Genomic DNA, 24830 nt, shown 5'->3' on the forward strand with positions numbered 1-24830 from the left:
GGTGATCTGTTTTTCTGTGTTAACCTCATATTTTTTCATACTTCTTCTCAAACTAAGGTGGTGCGAGGGTAAAATGAATCGGGATGCGCTGATCAATGTAATCTGCTTGTAATGCAAAGTGTGATTAAATGCATTATTTTTAAGCGTTATGGAGCACATGCATCAAGCTTCTCAGCTGTGCTTGTGCTAAGAAAAGGAAAGTTTTTAAAAATAACGTAACACGATTGTCAATGTGACCTTTTGTAAGTAGTGCCTGGAGGATTCAGTGTGTAGAAACTCTAGAGACAGCGTGTGTATTAACTTGTGGATTTTTCTGTGAGTATTTGGTGGCAGTCTGACGAAGTTGCTTCGGAAGACGGCGTTAGCCGCGGAGCTCAGCTCAGAGCGAAATTAGATGAATGGGAGGGATATGATGATGTGACTCCCCACCCGCCTTAACTGTCAATCCCCCACAAACACAGTCTCTCGGAATTTGCATAAGCACACCCCTTCACCTACAATTTTAACTTAGTTACAAAGTGATCAAAACTCTCGTTTATATCCTGCGTCCTCTCATTAAACTTGTATCCCGCATTACCTGTGGGCATGTGAAACGCCAGCAGTAGCCTGTCTATGAACTTAATTTAAAGTTTAGGTTTACACCTTGCTTTCTTTCCGAGCTGGCAGCACTCATGAATATGGTATTATATGTCACTCGCTCGCTTCTTATTGTTTCGCTGCCTTCTCAATTATATAATGCATGTTTTCTTAAGTGCTTTTTGGAGGTCTTCCTGGTTTTCTACGTACTGCGTTGACAGTCAGTTCACGTGATTACGGGAGGCGTGATGATGTCACACGAAACTCCCCCCCGTCTTTCCAGCTCAACTCCATTACAGTTAATGGAGAAAAATACCTTCCAGTTATGACCATTAGGCGTAGAATTTCGAAATGAAACCTGTCCAACTTTTGTAAGTAAGCTGTAAGGAATGAGCCTGCCAAATTTCAGCCTTCCACCTACACGGGAAGTTGGAGAATTAGTGATGAGTTAGTGGTTGAGTGAGTGAGTGAATGAGTGAGGGCTTTGCCTTTTATTAGTGTATATATATATATCTATACTATATATATATATACATAGAAAAATATATATACATAGTAAATATATATATACTATATATATATATACAGTATATATATACTATATATATATACTATATATATATACTATATATATATTTACTATGTATATATATATATATATATATACTATATATATATTTACTATGTATATATATATATATATATATCAAGATGCCATTTAATTAGTTTAAAAATATTGCCAAGACATTACTATTATTTCCAGTGGCTATTGCTGCTTGAAATGTCTGATTTTTAATTTATTTTTCACATATGACTTCAAGGCCCCATTTTCAGGAGTCCTTCATTCAGTGCTCTAATGGCCAACCCCTTTAGATTATTCTTAGTCTTCTTTAAATGGTAATTCATTATTAGAGAAACATTTGTAATTGCAACCACTGAAACCTGTTATTCACTTCATTTGGGTTGCAAGTTGCTGTCATTCTGATGTCCTTATCCTCTTATGCGGTTGTGGACCTTCTTTTACGATACCTGGTTAGATCCAGTTTGCTCTCTTCTCTCCAGACAGTAATAGACACCATTGTATGAAATCTTCAGTTTCTTTGTAATCTGTCATATGGAATAAACTTCATTCTGAAAAAAGTAAAAATGTTTCTTGTGAAAGCTGTTTATTTTTTCAATTTTGAACCAAAAAATGAACATTAGAAATGCCAGCACCTTGCAACCCAAGTGAACAGAGTGACATGTTTCAGTGGTGTTAATGCAAATTACTATTTTTAAACCAGTTTAATGTTATCTTGATTAAAAAAGGTATGCATTTCTGCCAAAACCACAAACATTTCTGGTGTGTCCAGACTTTTCACTGGTTTTGTGAGTGTGATTATGTGTGTACTTTTATATTTATCATACTAAACATAAGTGGTGACTGTTTACATATTTATGCATATGGGGTGAATTCTTTAATATTCCTCTATGCTCTGCAGTTCATTATGGATTGAAGTTTTCAAGTTATTTTGTTAACACTTGTCGTTGGTCCAGCTCCATTTTATACAATAGGCAAATTCTGCAAAGACCAAAACAAACCCAAAAAATAAAAGGAGTTTATAATGAGAAAGCCAGACAAGGTTAGTGTTTTGGGGCGCCTTGCGGCCAACCCTGTATAATTGAAAAATGATTTTTAAAGAAAGTACGTGTAAAACACAAAACAAGTCTTCTATGTAGTACAGGTTGACTGCCCTAGATGGAGATTTTTCTGTTTATGAGACATTTTTGTGGGTGGCACAAGTAGGTCCAGGTGATTGGATCCTGGAAGTGGCGTCAGAGTTGGAAAAACTGTCAGTTTTCCTTTTTACAGAGGGAGGATAGGAGAGATTGTTACCACACCGTGTCCTGTCTCATCACTTATTTAAAAATGTCTGTATGTATATACTGTATGTATGTGTATCTACAGTACACAGCCAGCATGGTGGCATAGCAGTTACAGTGGCTGTTTCATGCTTTTTAATCTTGGGCCTGAGCACATCAGGTGTGAAATGTCTCTGTTCTCCTGTGTTGTTGTTGTTATTTTTTTCTGCCACATGCCAAAATCACTCTTATAAGGTTAATTGGTGCCTTTTACCTTTTAAGGAATGGGTGAAAGTGTCCTAAAACCGACACATTTTTCAGTTTCTGTCTTGTGATTGCAGCCCTCCAATAAATAAATGTATTAGAAAATGGATAGGTTGAAGGATAGTTGTATACAGTATTGATAGTGTAGTAAAAAAAATCATTCTCCCCTGTCCTTATTTTTCTTGACCTTTATTCAACTTTCCATACTGTTAATCACTCATTGCTTATCTCTTCCCTCAATAAACTCTGAATCCATGGTTGTGCTTTGGACTGATTCAAGTCCTATCTTTCCAGCTGATCCTTCTGTGTCTCCTGGTGTAACTCCTTGTTTTCTCCACAGAAACTCTACACAAGTCTGCATCAAGGATCTTTGTTAGGTCCACTTCTTTTTTTTTTTCTCTTTACATTCAATCATTAGGCAATGTTATTTCTTCTCATTGCTTCTCCTATCAGCTCTGAGCTGAAGATGCACAGATCTTCCTCTCACTTCCATCTTATACTCCACATATTTCTGAGAGCCATTTCATCTTGGATGAATTCTCAGCACCTTTAACTTAACCTTTCAAAGTTTGATATCCTGCCCTTGTCTTTTCCTTGTCACCATTAGACACAGTCAGGAATCTTGGTGTGACTCTGGACTCCTCACTTTCATTCACTGACTAGGTTGTTTCAATAACGTAATCTTTTTGTTTCTTTTTTTCATAACATTCAGAGGATCCCATTTTTCCTCACTAATTATGCCATGTGACTCCTTGTTCAGGTAGTAGTTCTCCTGGCTGGACTATTACATCTCTCACTTGGTGGGGCTTCCTTCAGCTGCAGGTCTCTGTGTCTCGTTTCACTCCTACTATTCTTCTGCTTCGCTCTCTTCACAGGCTTTCTGTTGCTGTGAGGATTCAGTTTGAGACTTTCGTCTTGACTTTCGGTTTTCTCAGTGGTTCTGCTCCTTGATATCCCCAGTCTTGTGGTCTCTCCATATGTCCCTTCAATAAGTCTAAGTTCTGCCTCTGCCTGCCTGCTGGTTGTCTGTCCTCTTGCTAGATGTACCAAGACTGGACTGTGCTTCTCCATTCTTGCTCCAAAGCTGTGGAGTGATCTTCTGTTGGCTATTTGAAGTTTACTCACTTACTCATGTTTTCTACAGGATAGCTGCTGTTGGGTAGACGAAGAGTTTAGGATACTCATTTTAGTTTTCATGTAGCTGCAGTAGTACTACTCCCTCTTGCTTGTTTTCTTATCTTATTCCCTATTACCTTTGCATCTTCTAATCATTTTGTATTATAACTTGCCTTGTGGGTCACCTTGGATAAAGTTGCCTGCTGTGGAGAAAGAACATTCTCCCTGCTTATTATGTTCATAAAAAAAGGAGTGCCACTGCTTTGAGGGTCCATTTGCCTGCTGTACTGCTTCGACAGGGAGCTCCCATTGAGATACAGCAAATGCAGCAAAGTGAGCTGGTCTCTTGGGTGTACTTCACTCTCTCTGCCATTTTCTCTCTCTGTAATGAGATGCATTTCATTTCTTATTCACTCCTGGGTCATTTGTACAGTCAATTAAAGCTATCTGTGCATCCATATTGGAGAGAGAATACACACAGAATTCAGTTTTGCAGTAAAAATTACTCTTATTAACCACACATTTATAAACATCCTCATATTTTTGTATTAATGTAGATATACAGTATTCATCATATGCAATTTAAACTTCCATCTGTGTATTTATTGTATTTTGCATTTCTCCACTGATATTATTGAATGTTGTTTTGAATATTTAACATTAGTAAATGTGTGTAATGCATTGAATTTCTATTGCTTTGTTAACAAAGCATCACATGTTCTGATACTTTGGACTCTTTGGCTCTATGTTGGGTTTGGGCTTTGCTCATAAGCTGGATGACTTCTGTCTTGTCTGTCGAGTGCTCATCTTATAAATGTATTTAGCATCTTGATCAATAGGCTAAATTTACTAAATAACAAATCTTAACACGGAAATTGTATTCTTTGCGATGCTTTCATTACAGAGCATTCAAATTCAGAATTATTTTAAAAACTTCACTGTTTTATGTTAGAAAAAATGTTAAGGAAGCAAAACGTTTCAGAGAACTCAAAAGTCTAAAATGCAAAAAATGAGCAAATTAAGAGTTGGCAGCTCCGACAGGCCTAGTGTACCCAGCCGTCTGTCCAGTGAGGTGACAATACTCGGACTATGTCAAAATTCAAACCCAGCGCCCTGGAACTGAGTGGTGCTAACCTCCGGGCCTCCACTATGCTCTGTCAACACAAAGAAATCAAACGTCGGTTTTTCCTGTAATGTTTTTAAATGGCTGATCAAGTTGGTGGTGTGTTCCCTTGTCACATTGCAAATACTATCCTATGTCCACATTTATGTAGTTAAACAGTCGAAAAATTAATGATGATGCAAAATGTATCAGGATCGAGAGGATACAGTTTACTATAACCTTCATTTGCCAGCAGACTGAGGCCGTCACCCTGCACAAAACAAACATGTAAAAATTAATCTTCTTTACTTACCAGACGTCTTTATTTAAGTTAGTAGAAAGCCAATTTTAACAGTTAAAAAATTACTCCATTTCCTTGTGGGGATTTTTAATCTGGAATTGCCAATTATTAAGTGACCCTCACCTCCATTTTTTACCTCTGGTATTACCATTGTTTATTTTTTTTCAAATCTTTTCAGTTTCAGTTTCAGTGCCCCATTTGTTGTCATCGCACTCATTGTTTCTTCCCTAATTGAACAATTGCTTGGACATTTTCTGTTTTGGATTATTCCGTTTCAATCCAAATGTATTTTAATTCAATGTTCATTCCATCACAGAATGACCCCCAAGCTGAAAGCCTCTATTAATGTCTATGCATGTTTTGTTTTTTTCTTTTACTTCTGTACTACGCATTTGTCAGTTGCAGAAGGCTGTGCTATTAATATACTTGAAAATGTAATTTCTCAATCCTGTTGTTTTTAGCAGTTTTTCCCCAAGATTATACATGATTGAACTCAAAAATACCTCAGTGCTGATTCTTCAAGCAAGCAGCTTTGTGTCTTCATTTTTAGATTTATATATTTTTATTTGATACCAATGAAGCATGTGAGCCTACGATCATAAAATAATGGTGATTCATATAAAGCAAGCTGAACGCTTCCATTTTGGAGCATCTTGTTTTGTTTTCACTATGAATAAATACAGCATCATAACAATCTTTGGTGCTTGTGTGCTGGCATGCATTACACTCTTGATCTCATTCTTAAATTCTGTATCCTAGATTTTCTCCTTACATGCCTTTGAGTTTTAATGTCTGCCTGCTGCTCAGTTACTCATTAAGTCCCTTCAGCAGATATCAAAAATCCTATTTTTTCTTCCTATTACAGAGTTATTTGTCATATTTGGTAATCAATAAACACAGTACTTGATTATGAATTTTAAATATGTACGTAGAGTGTCTTTGGTGGATTATGAATAGATGGGCTTTAGGACCATGCATTTTTTATAATAAACTTTTCTGCTCACCAGTAAAGTGGCTATTGAGTTGCTGTGACCTATAATTTTATACATTTCCAGAACATATCGGGCTATATTTAGGATATTACTTCTTGCTTGACTGTGCGTTGCAGCATTTTGTCTGCTTCTTTCTCAGTCTTCATTACTTGATCACCTTCTTTGATGCATATGACGCTCAGCAAATGGCAATGCTCTTATTCTTCTTCTTCCTATTAGTGTGTTTTTCCTCATGTAATCAACTTCTGTAATTTCCTTGGTGCTCAGTAGATATCTGTGCTGCTCCTTTTCTTCTGCCATGTCACTTTCTCAATCATTGTTGCCTTAAGAAACACAATCACAGGTCACTTTGGTAATTTCTGAAAAACGTAGTGGGTCATAAGCTTTTGCTTAATACCAAAATTAAGGTTCTAGCCTCAGCAGATCAAGAGTAATCGTATGACAGATGGACGCACCCTTAGCATTTTATATTTATAGATATGGATGTACCGAATATACAACTTGCCATTCATTTTCTGTTAGACAGTCATTTATTGACTTCCTAAGGCAGCAACATAGAGCTTTAAAACATTGTGTATACTGTCAAACAAGAGTAACCTCCCATTAATATATTATATAACCCACAGATTAGCTTTGTAACAATTATGTTAGTGTTTCACATAAGTAACCTCTTTAAGCCAAATTATGTTAACTGAATATTTTTACTAGTTAACTCAGAATATAACAAACCAAAAGTAACCACCCACATGAAAGTATACACACTGTAATGCAATAGACAACAACGATAAAGAGTTGGGGTACCAGCCTGATCCAACAGAGTGTAATTGTGAACTGCAGTACCTATGCGGTCAGGTACGAAATACCCCAGCATCACAAAACCCCTCAACATCAGTCACGAAACACCCATCATATTACACTGTGGTCAAGATTAGGGTTATGGGAGGGTTATCTGACTCAAGGGGTGTTTCATGACTGACGTTGTGGGCATTACCTGACCTACATCCTAGGTACTGCAGGCTGCAGTTAGACCCATCTCGCCTGATCACCCTTAATAGTTGTTTTTAGAACATAAAAAAAACTAAAAACACACACACAAACAATTATTGTGGAGTCGTCGTTGTAGACGGGAGTTCAGAATAGGTGAGCCAAGTTGGACAGACACCGGAAGTGATGTCAGAGGTGTTATAGCTATCAATCATCTGGTCTGCAGAGGGAGGAAGAGAGAAAGGCATTAGGACACAGCGCCAACCCCTGGAGCAGCCATAGTACAATCAATAAAACCCTATGCACACATGTGTGCCCACACATATGAAATACAATAATTAAATAATAAATATTTTGGGCGTAAACCAACAAATTAGGCAATCTCAATATGCCCAAAGTCTGAAAGCAAAGTCACCAAGGCAGGGATTCATGTCCAGAAAGTAGATGGAGCCCCGGTTGACCAAATCAGCACAGCAATCTGGCTGACATGTTTCGGGAAACTTTCAGTTCTTCAGAGCCAAGATAAACAGCTAGGGATAAAAAGTATGCAACCCCCTCCCCATATTAGATAAATGAAATGGGATGATATATACAGAAATAAAAGATCTAGGCCAGAGGTAGGCAATGTCAGTCCTGGAGGGACGCAGTGGCTGCAGGTTTTCGTTTTAACAGAGTTGCTTAATTAGAAACCAATCATTACCAATCTCAGGCCTTATTTAATTTTATGTCTTGTTAGTCTGTAATGCTAGGTTCTTATATCATAGATTTTTTTCCTTTCCAAGGATATCCTCTAAATGATTTGAAGCCTAAAGTTAATAATTTTCAGTCTGTCAAATTTTTTCTCTTAAGTGTTTTATTAAACCAAATAGTTCATGATGAATCCACCCAAGTGTAAAAGGAAACAACTTAGATGAACTGCTGGCTCTTTTGTCATTTACATCTTATTGCTAATAAGAAGCCATTAAAACACCAAATCAAATCAGTTTAAGACTGAAATAAGCAATTAAGGGTGGAGAACCTTAACAAGCGAGACCACTAAAATGAAGCAGAAAAATGTCACTTGAGCAATAAGTGCTTCATCATCAATAATTCACTTCTCATTAAGAAACTGGGTTGGAACAAAAACCTGCAGCCCCAGCAACCCTCCAGGACTGATGTCGCCTACCCCTGATCTGGGCCATCTGGCTAATGTAAACTTGCATAAACAAAATAAGAATAAAAAGATAATTACCTTAAATTTAGGCTTATGTCACCATCATGCAAGCACCTAGTGGAAAAACAACATCTGAAAGTAAGGCCAAAGAAGCACAGTGACCTGAGGTAATAAGAATACATGCTAACACATAACATGAGAACCATGGACCTAATGAAAATAGCAAAAAAGGCCCTCGGGGCAATATACAGGTAATGTGTAAAAATATACAAAATGAACTGTAGAAAAGGAGAAAGCATTATTTATGTGAGATAGATATCAAAGACCATGGTCAGGAGGAAACAATAGCAGGTATTACCAAAACAGCGTCCAAAGTCAAACTTGGTGGAAATGAAGGACGGAAGTGACAAACAGCTGGATACGGGTGTATTTATAGAAAGCAGCCCATTTCATTTAACTTGTTCATACCCAAACCATTACATGAATCAAGTGCAATTATCCATATGCTTCATGACGCAATAGAAGATTATTGAAATCCCCTCTTCAAGAATGTGGGTGGACAATTTCCAAGACTGCATATTTAAAATCAGAGCATCTAAACTATTAGATGAGTGGGAAACAAAAAAATTAATATTGATCATATAATAATATTCAGAAATATTATCCCTATGCCAGCATGCCAATTAAAATGAATTGTAAAAGGCCAGAGTGAAGAGAGGCGTGACTGGAGGGAGGCATTATACAGTTTGATGGCAACAGAAAGAAATTAAAAAAGCAGTGCTTCTTAGCACATCGTACTGGACTAGGCCTGTCACTAAAGGTTCTCCAGCATAACAAGTCATAAAAAGGATGGGCAGCATTATCCTTAACCTTGATAAGCCTATCCCATTAAGCACTGGGAACAAGGTAGGAATGACATCTGGGCAAGGTGCCAGACCATCACAGGGTGAACACACACAAACCCACATATATCACACCACTGGGGGTAATTTACCATCACCTGTCCACCCAGCCTGCATGTCCTTGTACTGTGAGAGAAAACCCATGCAGCGAGCTCTCATATCTTCTATGGTTTAGGCCTTGTCGTTTTATCTTCATTTAGGTGACGTCACCACATCACTATATTGTCGATCAATTTCTTATCATGGTCTCCATCATTTTGTATTTTATACACATTTTGTATTTAAGTTTCTGGATTTTTAAAATAAACTTTATATTACATTAGTATAGTGAGAGAAAAGATCTTAGATATCTAGATTTCTGTTATGTGTTTTCTGATGTTTTGATTTCATTCTGGCTTTAGAGATTTTGACTCAATTTTTGTTTGTTTGTTTGCTTCTGTTACTAAAAATGCTTAACATTAATAGAGTAGCTGATCTGCATTTATCATTCTAGTAAGCTGTACTTGTAACTTGAGCATGTTTTGCCTTTGTTGCACTGTCATTTGGCATTAAACACTATAAAGGAAGGATTTCATTTATGACCTGGTTTTAATAATTGATTGGCTGACTGTGTCCACAAGGAACTTATAGGTAAATTGATTTGTTCCTGTAAAATGTGTGCATTTTTAATTGGCGGAAAATGTGTGACAGACAGATCTCTCAGCATCTTGTGCTGAAGATGGGCATAGCATTAGTGAGGGGATGATAACCGGCACCTTCTAAATGATAGTGACTGCCTGAGGGTAATTTTCAACATAATACATTTCAAGACATGCTTGGTGTTTTCAGAATTCACGAGGAAACTCTCTGTTAGTAATGATTTCAAATGTATTGCTGTATTATATTGCAATTACATTTATTTACCTTGTAGACACTTTTATCCAATGCAACTTACAAAACAGATCAACGTAATCAAGAAAACATCAGTCTGAAGGAATGTTTAGGAACAAGTGTTACAGGACAAGGGTACAAAAATGAGCATCAGAAGTGAAGAGCTCAGAACTAAAAACAAGTGAGGTACAACTCCTAGGTGAACGGCTAACCGAACAACTAATAATGGTTAGGCAGAAATTCACCAAACGAGAGCCCTTCAAATGAATGAAGAATGGAGATGAACAGCTTGTTCCAACAGCCAGGAGGTACACATGAAAATAGTCTGGACTGTAATTTGATGCCAAACAGAAGTGATATCACCAGACGCTATTCATCAGCAGGCCTGAGTGGGCAAAAAGGGTCATAAGGTCTCACAAGTGTCTCCATATATGTAGGTGCTGACACACTGACTACTCTAGGCAAGCATCAAGGATCTGAACTTAATATGTGTAACTATAGAGAGCCAATGTGGTGATCTGAAAGAAGGAGTGACCTGTGCCTACCTCAGCTGGTTGAAACCCAAACACACCTCTGTATTTTGAATCATCTGCAGAGGTTTGGTGACCCATGCCAGTACTCCTGTCAACAGAGTGTGACAAGGGTGTTACAAATGTTCCAAGACCACAGCCTAGACCAGGAGTTATGACACATCTGGCGGATGTTGTATAGAGTAAATCTTAAAAACCGAGAGAACCATTGCAACTTGTTCAATGAAGAACAGATGATCATCAATCACCAGCCCAAGGTTGCAAACAGACTTGGAGTTTGTTAGTGATAGTGAAATGACATGAATAAAGATGGGGAGCTGAATTGACATGCATGGTGGGATAATAAAGTTCATTGTGGCCAGGATTAGCTTGAGATGGTGGTCCTACCTCCAGGTCACAGTATTAGTGAGACATGCAGAAATGCAAGCATTATCACTGTAGGCAAAAGTCTGCATCATATGTGTTTTCAGGCGTTTCATTTGGACAGGGATCCATTTATAAGCAATGCAGAAACTCCAGTGTGGATGGAGATCATTCTCATATAAAACTCCAGTTTTAAAGAAAAACGTAGTAGTGTGGAGTAGAAGGAACATCTAAAGTCTACAGCCATATCCTTTATCCTAGAGATATTTAGCTGTTAATAGGAATGATCACACCATTGTACAAGCTCATCAGCTGTAGATCCATGGCATTCCTCCTTATCTTTTAGAAGTCTCAAAGTGACAGTCATCTGGAGGATGGAGGATGTGTCTGTCCTTGTGTGAACTACTGCAGTTATCTGTGTGCAAGGTAAACAGAAGAGACAGACAGCAGCCTTGACTTTATCCCGTGAATGAGGATCTGAAAATCATCCCATAATTGAATGATATTTGTGTCCTGGTGGATAAAATGTCTACAATTCACCCCACTAGGTTAGGGTCCAAACAGACTTGATTGATCAGTTTTAAAAGCCAATGAGAAATCTATAAACGGCAATCTTGCATGAGTTTTTGGTCCTTCCAAGTGCTCATACAGTAAATTATGTGGTGTCCAGATAATTTTTTATTTTCCTTAGTAGCTGTCTCTTAATTTGCTTCACAAGTCATTTAATGGCTTTGGATGTGTAGTTTGAGAATCACTTTCATTATTTTAGCTCAGACAAACACGCAGAGAAACAAAATGAACACGCAAACTCTTCATGTACAACAATCAGGAATGGGATCTAAACCTACAATATTGGATTTGTGAAGGAAAGCACCAACTACAGGCTCAGTTTTGTAATATTATTCAATACTACCTTTAATAGCATCATCTGATTATCCACTCTTCATAGTTGTTAAGGTTGTTTTTAATTTTTGAGTGAAATATTCAGTTCAAATCTGGTTTCCCATCTTAGCTTTTTTCAGATCGTTAATGGCAGCCGATAAATGAGGAATTCCACCTGAGCCCATATTTTTCTCATATATGGCCTAAAGAACAGAGAGATCCTTTTAAATTAGTAGCCCATTAATTCTGCAGAAGCAGCAATTGCTGCATCTTGTACTGTTTTTGAATGTAATTGGAGAGTGTCCTCCTTTTTCCTCTATTCTTCTAGATAAATGGTAAGTGATCTAAATATGTCAAAGTAGAAGGTTTCATCCTACAATTGGGGGGGAAAAAAAGAGGAACAAAATATTCAACAGAAGCCAAACCCTGCATGTTACTCTGTACCTAACTCTGGTCTTATAGGTGGGAGGGTCTGCCCACGTGCTAATCTCCTAAATGCAGTCCAGCACTCTTCCTCTGACCTCCAGTCAGGGCTATCTTAACGCATTGGCACACTGGGCAGTTGTTCGGGGGCCCCACGAGCATAGGAGCCTCATGATAATCTATGTATGTTGTAACTTGCTGGGTGGTTGTGTAGGTAGGTGTCCCAGTGCACTGCTTTGCCTGGGGGCCTATAATGCTGTTAAGACGGCCCTGCCTCCTTTCTCTTATGACTCCTGGCCTGTCTTCTCTCCACCAGGAAACCCATTTTTCCAGCCTGTTCCACTGAACTGAAGATCGTTCAAGTTCGGACCACTTTAAACCCTATCGCGGACTTGCTTCTGGTCCAAGCCATGGCTCAGAGGTGGGCCTGTTTGACTACAGGGACACCAGGCTAGAAATGACTCTTGCTGTCATTTCTGTCCTCTTATCCCAGAGTCTTTGGTAGCCCTTAAAGGAAGAACATGTGCCAACCCTTTCCATTCTGGGACCCTGGATTAGGCTTTATGGTTTGGTGAAAAAACTACTGACTTTTTGCCAGTTCTGCTCTAGCAATCTCAAATGGGCAAAATGGTCTCTGTTTCCAAGACTAGAAACAAATGCTGCTGTCTGTTGACCTTAGAGGCCTTTGTGCCTAGTAGCATTTTCTCCATAGTATCCCCAAAGGCCGTCACTCCCAACAGTCCCAGTCTCACCAGATTGGCCTTTAGAGGTCCTGCCAGTCTGATTTTCTGTCTCCACCTGCTGGTCCCCCTCTTTCTGGTGTGTTGCTTTAGCATTTCAGAACGACATTACCCAGAAGACTTCTTCTAACCTTAACCTAAGCAATTTTGGGAAAACAACATTGTTAAAAAGTGTTGTGGTAGCTCCAAATGTACAGCCAATAGTGTTGAGCGGCCGTCTCCAGTGTCATTCCTGGAGGGTTGCAGTGGTTGCAAGTTTTTGCCTTAATCAATCTCCATGTACAAAGCTAGAGGCCACTGATAATGAAACAATTTATTTCATTCTGCTCCTTGTTACCTCTTTAGTCCTGCCATGTCAGGTATTTCAGATAATGTAAATTTTGTTTTTCTGAGAATGTCATCAAGGCAGGGTTCCTCAGTCTTCTTCCTGGAGACCTGCAGTGCCTAGTGGTTTCCATTGCAGTCAGTTTCTGGATTAGAAGTCTATTAGTATTGCTAACACAAAGTTACTGTAGACTTAAATATAGTTCAATTATTAAGATCTTTAATGTCTAAATATGATCCATTCACAGTTTTAGTTGCTTAACCAGCTGCCAAATAACAAAGAAACCAACTGATCATTAGCTAAGCTGGTCCCATTTGCACCTTTGTGTGTGTTCATCATAAAATCTCATTTTCATGGAAGCACTCTGAAAAAAAAAATGAGAAAAGAATTAAACAACCAAAAAAGTATTAATCTACTTTGGTCCACAAACACCTTATACATTCCACTGTAAGACATAATATCGGTAACATCAGAAATGCCTGACAAGGTGGGCTGAAAGTCCCAACAAGGTACAGCACTAAATAACCTGCTTCATTAGAAGAATGAACTGGCTTCTGCTGTGGTTGGAGCAAAATCATGCAATCAAGTTAATATTGTATTACATTGCTTTTAGTTAGAGGGGATTTGGGCTGATGGTCTGTTTTCATCAAAATTTTCAAATGTTGTAATGGATAGGAGTTGCAAGCTTTGTTAGGCTAATTGGCCTGTTCTCGTCTAAATGTTTCTAATGTCAGTTGCGGATCTCATCGTTGGACCATGTCAGATTACACGACTAGAAATGTCTGGGCAAGTCAAATTAAATGACTTTGTGATGACTTTCCAGTATTGCCAAGGTACATCACAACTTCGCCTCTTTTTCTGATGGACAATAACATGCTGCCTGATGGCGCCACTGCCTGTACAAAGGATTTATAGCTATGGCACATTCAGCCGCAATTTCTGACCTTTTTCTTCCATTCTGTCATGGAAGTAAAACTGGAGACATTAGACAAATGAGTCTATATTCTGTTTGTCAGGTCCCAATCACCTAGCAGCATTACATGCAGAGTACTATTTGGTCATTTATTCCATGTGTTAGTGGTTCTTTGTTGAAAGAAGAACTTCCTCATGTTTGTGCAAAATGTACCCATGACCAGTTTCTAGCTGTGTCTCAGATGTTCTTGCTGAAGAATGTATTTTAAAGTGGCAAATGGGATCCACTATACTAATTGCTTTCATAATTTTAAACACTTTAATGATGTCACCTTATAGCCTTAACTTAAGCTAAAAAGGTTCAGCTCCTTCAATAGCTCCTTAGGTCACAACTCTCGGCCCCAGAATCAGCCTAGTCGCTCGTCTTTGAAGTTTCTCCAGACTGTTCTGCATAACTTGAGGACAGAATACTTAACACAAAAAGCATAGTTCCCTTTTTCTTAAGTTTTTTTTTCTGCCATAAAACAAAATTGTATTCAAAATCATAATTTAGCATTTCACCGCTTTTAAATGAAAATATTACAGAGAGCAAAATTTCAGTGTACAGCATGTGCAGTAAAATTAAAGAATTGGTGAAGGGTCTGAAGTCTTTGTCAAGGCATGACATTTAATGGAATGAGGTAAGATGTTAGCGTTCCCTCCGAAAATACACATTTTTGGATAATAAAGTTATCTACAGCTTGTTCTAATTGGAGTTGCCATTTAAAGGGGAATTCTTGTCAATTCGTGTGCTCTATGTGAACAACAATAACATTTACTTATATAGTACCTTCCCATCCAAAGTATAATTCAAGGTGCTTTACAAATGGTAGTTAGTGTATTCAAATTAAAGCAATCTACTGTATAATAAAATGCCAAAGTTTTGTGTGTGTGTGTGTGTGTGTGTGTGTGTGTGTGTGTGTGTGTCCAGACCCATAGAGCAACCTGGTTGGTCAATTTGGATTTGGTGATGCAGTCGGCACAAGAAGTGCCAGTAGGCTGAAATCTAACAAATCACAGGGACCAGATAACCGTTGTGCTTAAGGAAGTCCGTGAGTGCATATACAACACATGTAAATCCTTGACACATATTTTTTAAAAATCTCTGCACACTGGGGAAGTTTTTAAAGACTGGAGGCTAGTGAATATCATCCCATTCTATAAAAAGGCTGATCCAAGTAACCATAGGCTAGTAAGCTTAATGTGCATCATATGTAAGTTAATGGAAGCAATTTTTAGGAAAAAGACTGAGCAGCACATGTCTAGAACAGGAGTATTAGCAAATAATCAGCTTGGGTTCAGATAAGGAAGGTTTTGTTTCACTAACGTGCTGGAATTCTATAAGGTAGCAACAAAAGCATATGATAAGAGAAGTGCTTATGATATTATTTATCTTCATTTTTAGAAGACTTTTGATAAGGTACTACATGAGAGGTTGGGCATCAAAATTAAAAGAAGTGGGAATTAGGGGCATAGTGTGTAGGTGGGTATAAAATTGGCTTAAACACAGGAAACAAAGGGTTATGGTGAGGGGAACTTTTTCAAAATTAGGGGATGGTAAAAGTGGTTTCTCTCAAGTGTCAATGGTGGAGCTGCTGCTCTTCTTAATATACATAAATTATCTGGGCACGAATATAACCAATAAGCTGGTAAAGTTTGCAGATAATGCCAAACTAAGTGGAAGTGCAGATAATCTACAGTAGAATAAGCTAAATTGTTACAGAGAGATTTGGATAACATACATCCTTGAGCAAATTTGTGACTGATGAAATTTAATGTTAGTGACTGTAAAGTATTGCATGTAGGAAGTAAAAATGCTAGATTCGAATACAAAATGTGGGATCTTGATCATACACCTTATGAGAAGGGCCTGGGAGTCATGGTGGGGTCATTACTATCTACATCAAGACAGTGGACAGATATGTGGGGTACAAGTCAAGAAGGTTATACTTAAGTTATATAACACACAGGTGTTATAATTACAAAAAAGACATAATAGTGCTAGAGAAAGTCCTTTGTTCTTCTTCTTCTTTCGGCTGCTCCTGTTAAGGGCTGCACAGCGGATCATCTTCTTCCATATCTTTCTGTCATCTGCATCTTGTTCTTTTATACCCATCACCTGCATGTCCTCTCTCACCACGTCCATAAACCTTCACTTAGGCCTTCCTCTTTTCCTCTTCCCTGGCAGCTCTATCCTTAACATCCTTCTCCCAATATACTCCGCATCTCTCCTCTGCACATGTCCAAACCAACACAATCTTGCGTCTCTGACTTTGTCTCCCAACCGTCCAACTTGAGCTGACTCTCTAATGTACTCCTTTCTAATCCTGTTCATACTCGTTACTCCCAATGCAAATCTTAGCATCTTTAACTCTGCCATCTCCGGCTCTGTCTCCTGCTTTCTGGTCAGTGCCACCGTCTCAAGCCCATATAACATAGCTGGTCTCACTACCATCCTGTAGACCTTCCCTTTCACTCTTGCTGATACCCATCTGTCACAAATTAATCCTGACACTCTTCTCCACCCAGTCCACCCTGCCTGCACTCTCTTTTTCATCTCTCTTCTACAATCCCCATTACTCTGTACTGTTGATCCCAAGTATTTAAACTCATCCACCTTCGCCAACTCTACTCCCTGCATCCTCACCATTCCACTGACCTCCCTCTCATTTACACACATGTATTCTGTCTTGTTCCTACTGACCTTCATTCCTCTCCTCTCTAGAGCATATCTCCACCTCTCCAGGTTCTCCTCAACCTGCTCCCTACTATCGCTAAAGACCACAATGTCATCAGCAAACATCATAGTCCACGGGGACTCCTGTCTAATCTCGTCTGTCAACCTGTCCATCACCATTGCAAATAATAAAGGTCTCAGAGCTGATCCCTGATGTAATCCCACCTCCAACTTGAATGCATCCTTCACTTCTACCGCAGACCTCCTAAACACCTCCATGCTTCCACAGGTATGTCATCTGGACCAACAGCCTTTCCATTTTTCATCCTCTTCTTAGCTGTCCTTACTTCCTCCTTGCTAATCCGTTGCACTTCCTGATTCACTATCTCCACATCATCCAACCTCTTCTCTCTCTAATTCTCTTCATTCATCAGCCTCTCAAAGTACTCTTTCCATCTGCTCAACACACCCTCATCGCTTGTGAGTATGTTTCCATCTTTATCCTTTATCACCCTAACCTGCTGCACATCTTTCCCAGCTCTGTCCCTCTGTCTAGCCAATCAGTACGGGTCCTTTTCTCCCTCCTTAGTGTCCAACCTCTCATACAACTCATCATATGCCTTTTCTTTAGCCTTCGCCACCTCTCTCTTCACCTTGCGCCTTATCCCCTTGTACTCTTGTCTACTTGCAGCATCTCCCTGACTATCCCACTTCTTCTTTGCCATCCTCTTCCTCTGTATACTCTCCTGTATTTCCTCATTCCACCACCAGGTTTCGTTTTCCTCCTTCCTCTTTCCAGATGTCACACCAAGCACCCTTCTTTCTGTCACCCTTATTACATCTGCTGTAGTTTCCCAGCTGTCTGGTAACTCTTCACTGCCACCCAGTGCCTGTCTCACCTCCTCCCTAAACTCAACCTTGCAGTCTTCCTTTTTCAACTTCCACCATTTGATCCTTGGCTCTGCCCTCACTCTCTTCCTCTTCTTGATCTCCAACATCATCCTACACACCACCTTCCTATGCTGCTTAACTACACTTTCCCCTGCCACCACTTTGCAGTCTTCAATCTCCTTCAGATCAACTCTTCTGCATAGAATGCAATCTACCTGTCTGCAACTTCCTCCACTCTTGTATGTAACCCTCTTCTTAAAATGTGTATTCACCACAGCCATGTCCATTCTTTTGGCAAAATTCACTATCCTCTGACCTTCTTCATTCCTCTCCTTGACACCATACCTACCCATCACCTCCTCGTCTCCACTGTTCCCTTCACCAACATGCCCATTGAAATCCACTCCAATCACCACTTTCTGTCCCTTGGGTACACTGTTCATCACTTCATCCAACTCACTCCAAGTCTTCTTTCTCACCCATTACACACCCAACTTACGGTGCATATGCACTAACAACATTCATGATCACACACAATTTCCAGCTTCATAATCATTACTCTGCCTGACACTCTTTTCACCTCCAAAACACTCTTGACATACTGTTCCTTCAGAATAACCCCTACTCCTATCCGCACCATGATAGAACAATTTGAACCCACCTACAATCCACCTGGCCTTACTCCCATTCCATTTAGTCTCTTGCACGCACAATATATTAACCTTCCTTCTCTCCATCATATTTGCCATCTCTCTCCCCTTACCAGTCATATTGCCAACATTCAAAGTTCCTACCCCCTCAGTTCCGCTACTTTATGCAAAGGTAGATTAAGAGGGTGATATAATTGAAGTGTTTAAAATTATGAAATGAATTAGTACAATGGACCCCAATTTGTATTTTTCAAAAATATTCTGCAGCATAAACACGAGGACACAGTTGGTTGGGCAGTTTGGCAGGTTTAGCAGAAATTTTTGAAAGTTGTTCTTGACACAGAGAACCACAGACACATGGAATGAATTCAATAGACTGTAGCTGCAGACCTGCAGAGCACCACTCCAATGATGAGATTGTCTCTTATGTTTGTTGTAGCGTGAAAGTTTGTATATAATTTGATAAATATTATGTATATCTTTATTTGTAGGTCAGAAAAAGCAAACGTAATATTAGCATTTCAGGATTTCCTTGATGAGAACAGTAATGCTTTCATGTTTAACTAAACAAACACCACCAAGTCTTTAGGACTGACTCAAGATGTGATATTTTTTTCAGGGTTGGCTTGAATGCCAAACTACTTAGCTGGCAAGCTTCAGCTCAGCAGATGGTCTTGGGGGCAAGTGTGAAAAGGCACTGACGGGGTTGGAGCATCAGAGCAGCTCCAACTGTGACTGAGTGACTGTGTTTTGACTGAGAGCCTAAAAACCATAAACAAAGCAACTGGGAAATGAGTTGTACCGGAATTCTATTAGTCTAAAGTTGTCTGTTTGGGATTGGTTTTGTATCAGAGGCCATTCTGTATGGTGATGCCCTATTGGTGTAAGGATTTGAACAGAGAATCTATAAATTTGGTCAATTTACCCCTCTCACTCTCTGTCGCACCAGAGCCATAAAGACAACACACTGAGGAGCACAGTTCAGTAGCCATATTGAGACAGGCATGTGGCCTGTTCTGAAGAAAGCTGACTGGAAATGATGACTTGTCCGGAGACATTTAAGTAATTACAAGTCTGTGTGCCGCCTAAAACTACACATCTATTATTTATCAGGTTGTATGGTTGCCAATACTCACATGTACTTTGCTTGTTGTTATTATTTTATGAATATTATCAGTAATACATAAAGTTGTAACTTAACTCCTGCTTATCTTTTTACTCTACCAAATTGCCCGAGGCTATAGATGTAGAAGGGAAGGTATGAGAGAAGCTATAAAGTACAATACCTTATAAAGTCTAAGGGATCTGAGGCATTCTGATTAAGTCTACACAATACAATCAGGGAAAGTAGAGTGATATAAAACTCTACCAAGACAAAACAATATTATACGTCAGTGACAACACCTGGTTGCACTATGGTTAAGATTAGAGTTGGAGGAGGGTTATCTAAGTGAAGTCAAGTAAACCAGGTGTCAACAGCCTGCAATCCAATTGGCTGTATAGTGGAGCTACTGAATCGCAGAGCTGCAGAGGTCTGTAGCTGGACCCATTTCAATAAACTACCAAGCAGTGCTGTGGACAGTAGGATTTTAGAAATCTTCAGACCTCGATTTGATGTTATTTTGGACAATATTAGTGAATAAGATGGACAAGCTTGTTGGGCTGAATGGCCTGATCAAAAAAGAGGAAGAGACCAGAACTGACCTTTGCAGGACACCATATTCAGTGTTATGTTTTCCCGATATACAATCAAAGATTTGCAAAGAAACCTCTCCCTGTTAGATAAAACTAAAACTAATTTAAAGCTACATTAGATAGGCCCACCCATTTTCTAAGTAGAGTATATTAATGTGGAGTCATGTGTTCATACTGTTGAGTGAGCCCTAGTGAACACACCGACATTTGGAAATATTGTCTACTCAGAGATGTTAAGTTCAATTTATTTTCCCTATTGTAAACTACTTAAAATTGCTGTGCATTCAGCAGCTATTTCAAAATTAATTATGTAGCACTGCAGTAGGTAGTGATAGTGGAAGCGGGGGGAGAGTAGGATTACTACCTTACTTACCTTACCTTTTTTTAACCTTAGCAATGGTCCCTTTACTGTCTAAATGTGTTAATTTTGGGTTCTGAGCTCCGAAAAAGCTTCATGTGACTCCCCAGCCTGATCTCGAAGTATTGGGGAAAGAGGTGGCAGCAGTGTATATTTTATTGGGACACTAAGAGACCAGTCGAAGGGATAAATGGAAATGTTATAATTAACTTTTGTTATGTTTTTCTGTATACAGATTGTTAATTCATCACAGCCAACCTCATTGCTATCAGAGTTATGGCGCTGATGAAGCATTTGCTGGTCTTCACTTTGCTACTAGCACTCCTATCCACTTCTGTCCTAAGCAAGAAAGGAGGAGGAAGAGGAGGGATTTTTGGTGGGTCAAAGTCCAGCAAGAAAACCAGCTCCAGTAGCTCCAGTAAGAGTTCTTGGTCAAGTTGGAGCTCTAACAGTAATACACAGGGAGGTGGAAACGCACAGTCAAGACCCAACTGGGATAATCCCGATAGCCCCTATCGATCTGGTGCAGGAGGGCCAAACTGGGGACAGAATAACAACAGAATGCCTAATCAACAGGGATATGGATATGGGCATAATCAGCCAGGATATGGGCATAATCAGCCAGGATATGGGCATAATCAGCCAGGATATGGACACAATCAGCCAGGCTATGGATATGGGCACAATCAGCCAGGCTATGGATATGGGCACAATCAGCCAGGCTATGGATGGGGTTCCAATCCTGGTTATGGCCAAGGCTATGGGAAAAATTATGGTTACAAGCCTAAAGGGTTTGGAAAGAATTCAATGGTAGCAGCTGGTGTAGGAGCTGCAGCAGGTGCAGCCGTAGGGTATGGACTTGGGAGAATGTACAGTCGTCCCTGGATGGACATTGACTTTGATAGCCCAGATGCAGCAAAGTACTACAACTATTATATGGCAAGACGCTATGGAAGACACCATAACATGTATCGTGATGATGATGGTTACAACTACTACTATGAAAGGCCAGCGATTTCCTATAATGATTTCATTGAGAGCTGTATGCAAAAGCCAAACCTGCTGGAAATGCCCAAGAATTGCAGCGAGCCTGACAGTCCAGACTGTGTCATGGAGCGTGACTACTCCGACAGTGCCCTTGTGGAGTTGTTCCTCAACAAGAATGTTTCTACTGATAACACTACCAGCACTGGTAGCAACATCACCACCACTACCACGACTAGCACAACTCCACAACCCAGTCCAAGCATGCCTACATCCAGCGCTGTTTTGCGTGATACCATTCAAGCCAAAGCTGCCACCAGCCCCGAGTTAGCAACACAGATGAAGCTGGCCCGATGCAGTGAAGAGTACGTGGATTACACCCACCAATATTTGGTCCCCGTCCCACAATCCCGGGCCACCTCAATCAAGATGATGAACGCCCTTATCTTCCTCGCTAGCATACTGATGTTGCAGGGTTTCTTCTAGCCAAGGTCTGCTGAGAAAGTCCTAAGTCCTTTGTAGCCCATGCAGAAAATAGGCTACAGTCAGAGGTGAAATGTTTTAAAAACTCTACCTGTTCTTTAAAAAAAAAAAAAGAAACAACAATAACTTTTAGTTTACCATGTAACTTGTAGGGATTTGGCATGGTGGATAATGAACTGTTTGTGGGACATCTACCTGGGTTGCTCAATTCTGCTCCATTTCTTCATAATAGGAATTCCTTCCCAGAATTTTATTTTAGCAATTGTTTTGGTTTGTAATGTGTTTGCATCAGATTTGGCTGTTTGAGACTCCACAAACTGTAAATGGTGAAAACTGGTACACTCTGAAGTTTAGCAAATTATGATCTGTGATTAATTTATTGGCTTGTTTGCTTAATTACTTTTTTGTCTTCAAGGGACTGAATACCAAAAGTACACCTTGACTTCAAACACAGGATCTTCATAGCATACATATGTAGTCTTGTAAAGCCGAATATACTCATAACGGACTGACCTTCTGGTGCAATTTTTTTGTACATTCTTCATAACCTTATATCCATGTACATCTTACGAGTGATACTTTTAAATTTCAAAAATTTGAATCTCTTGCATATATTGCTAAGATAAAGCTAAAACTGCGGTACATTTTTATCATTATATGCATTACAAAGTACATTCCAATGGATGGGTCATCACAAACATTAATACAGAATTTGCCCAACTTGGTGTAACTGCACGGACAGACAGAAATTGATTTTTATAGATGTATTGATGTTTCTATTTCATTTTACCTTTATTAATTTATAGTTTCAGTTTGTTGGTTGCTGCAATTATATGCCGTTTTCTACGGGATTCGTAGCAGCAGTGCTAATATTGTGATGCTCCCAACAGAATGTGACTAGCAGACAGACAGAAATTGACTTCTTTACAGTCGTGTGAAAAAGGGAGTACACCCCATGAAATGCTATGTAGGTTGATATATCAAAATTTGATCTTCATTTAAACCTTATCTTTAGATAAAAGTGATGTAATTAATAGAAAAGCTGTCATTGCAATGGATTTCTCATTTATTTATGTATGTGTTCATGTATTTATTAATTTAAGTATGGGATTTAGCTGTAAGAGCTGGCATGTTACCCTTGAAATAGGCATTTCCTACAACTGTCTACATGTCTGTGATATGAACTGAGAGAAAGTTTTTCCCTACTAATCTGTGCAGATTTCTTTTAGCTGTGTGACGTTGAGGGGTGTCTTGCATTCAGAACCCATTTCATATTGTCCTTACCCTCCTTCAGCTCTTCTGTGATTGGTTTATTGGTCTGTTTAGGGTCATTGCCATTTTTTTTTTTTTTTTACCATCTTCTGACTGATGGACTTGCACGCTCTGGTACAATGAAGACTTCATAGGTGATTCTGTGATGGTGAGTAGCCTAGGTCCACCATGATTTACAATTGGTATGAGGTTTTTACGCTCAAATGCTTTGGCCACATTCCTGTATGTTTGACTTGTTTGTTCAGAGCACATTATTCCAGACGTTCTGATCTTTAACTAGGTGTTCACGGTGAGAGAAAAGAGCAAATCAGACAAAAAAGGTTTGGGGTTCCACCATGTATATTCACAACAATCTGCAAAATAAAATAATTAATTAAAGCCAACTGAGTAGTCACTTAGGACTGAGTCCAAGATGTGACTAATAAACAAATAAAAGTGTCTGGCTTTATAGCCGGCGAGGAGGAATAGGGGTGTGCAAGGGGCTGTTGGAGGAAGTGAGGTCAGGAGTAGGGTGGGAGCTGCAACTGGAAGTAGAGAATTAGGCAGGCTTCTGTTCTGAGGATCTGCAGAGAAAGGAGAAAAGGTGTTAGTGCACTCTGTCATCCCCTGATTCGGCATGCCACATTTAGTCGAGTCTATTGACTGCCTCCCGTATGCATACGTGTGACAGTGGGCAAACTGTAGTCTTGTCCTGGTGTTCTTTCTGGGTAGCCAAATTTTCCTCCCAGCATACCTCCCCTGTAGCTCTCATTTGTGCAGCTTCTTTCTAATGGCAGACTCAGGCATCCTGACATCACCAGTGGCAAGAGCTACCTGTAGGCCCTGTGATGAAATTCTGCGATTCATAGAGACTTCGTTCAGCATCCTTGTGTTCTGCTCTCAGAATGAACTTGCTGTGGCAGCCTGGCCTGGACAAAATGGCAGTTGTCTAAAAACTTGCAGATAATCTTTTGGTCAGTGGAGTAATTTATTTCCAGTTTTTGGGAGATCTTTTTAAAATCTCTTTCTGGACTCAAGAACATCTGTCACCTTTTTATTTATTTATTTTTTTTTGAGGGCCTCAGAGGGTTTTTTTTCTATCTCGGCATGGTGATAACAGAAAAGGGCTAACCAAACAAAATATCCTGAGGTTTGAATAAGAGGACAGGGTCAGACGAAAGCCTCTGTACTGATCTTTGAATCATTTGCACCTGAACTTGGACTAATTTTTGGGGATTAGAGGTCGTGATAAAATGTAGGAGTAGACTTTTTTCACTTGCAAAATGTGCATTTATGTTTATTTAAATTAGACAATGGTCTACAGTGGTATGATGTTTGTTATTATATACCACCTTTATCAATATAGATAGTATTTAAATGAAGATCAAATCTTGATGTGCCCATTAGGCTGAAAAAGAAAAATACATTTCATGGAGTGTACTTTTCACATGACTGTGTGTGAGTTCAAGTATATAAATATTATAATTGCCTTCTTTATGTATTGGCAATCATTTAACTTTGAATG

At 39.3% G+C, this 24830-nt stretch overlaps 1 protein-coding gene across 1 annotated transcript in view; it reads left to right on the plus strand.

The window, feature by feature from the left end:
• LOC120538833 overlaps window positions 1–24391 on the plus strand; it is a 30221-nt gene extending 5830 nt beyond the window's left edge. The window contains exon 2 of the mRNA XM_039768357.1: window positions 20823–24391. Within this exon, the coding sequence (XP_039624291.1) occupies window positions 20864–22057 (1194 nt within the window). The 5' untranslated portion in view covers window positions 20823–20863 and the 3' untranslated portion in view covers window positions 22058–24391. The remainder of the gene's footprint in view (window positions 1–20822) is intronic.
• Window positions 24392–24830: the final 439 nt, after the last annotated feature.

This window comes from Polypterus senegalus, chromosome 11 (assembly GCF_016835505.1).
Source record: "Polypterus senegalus isolate Bchr_013 chromosome 11, ASM1683550v1, whole genome shotgun sequence".
Classification (NCBI taxonomy): domain Eukaryota; kingdom Metazoa; phylum Chordata; class Cladistia; order Polypteriformes; family Polypteridae; genus Polypterus; species Polypterus senegalus.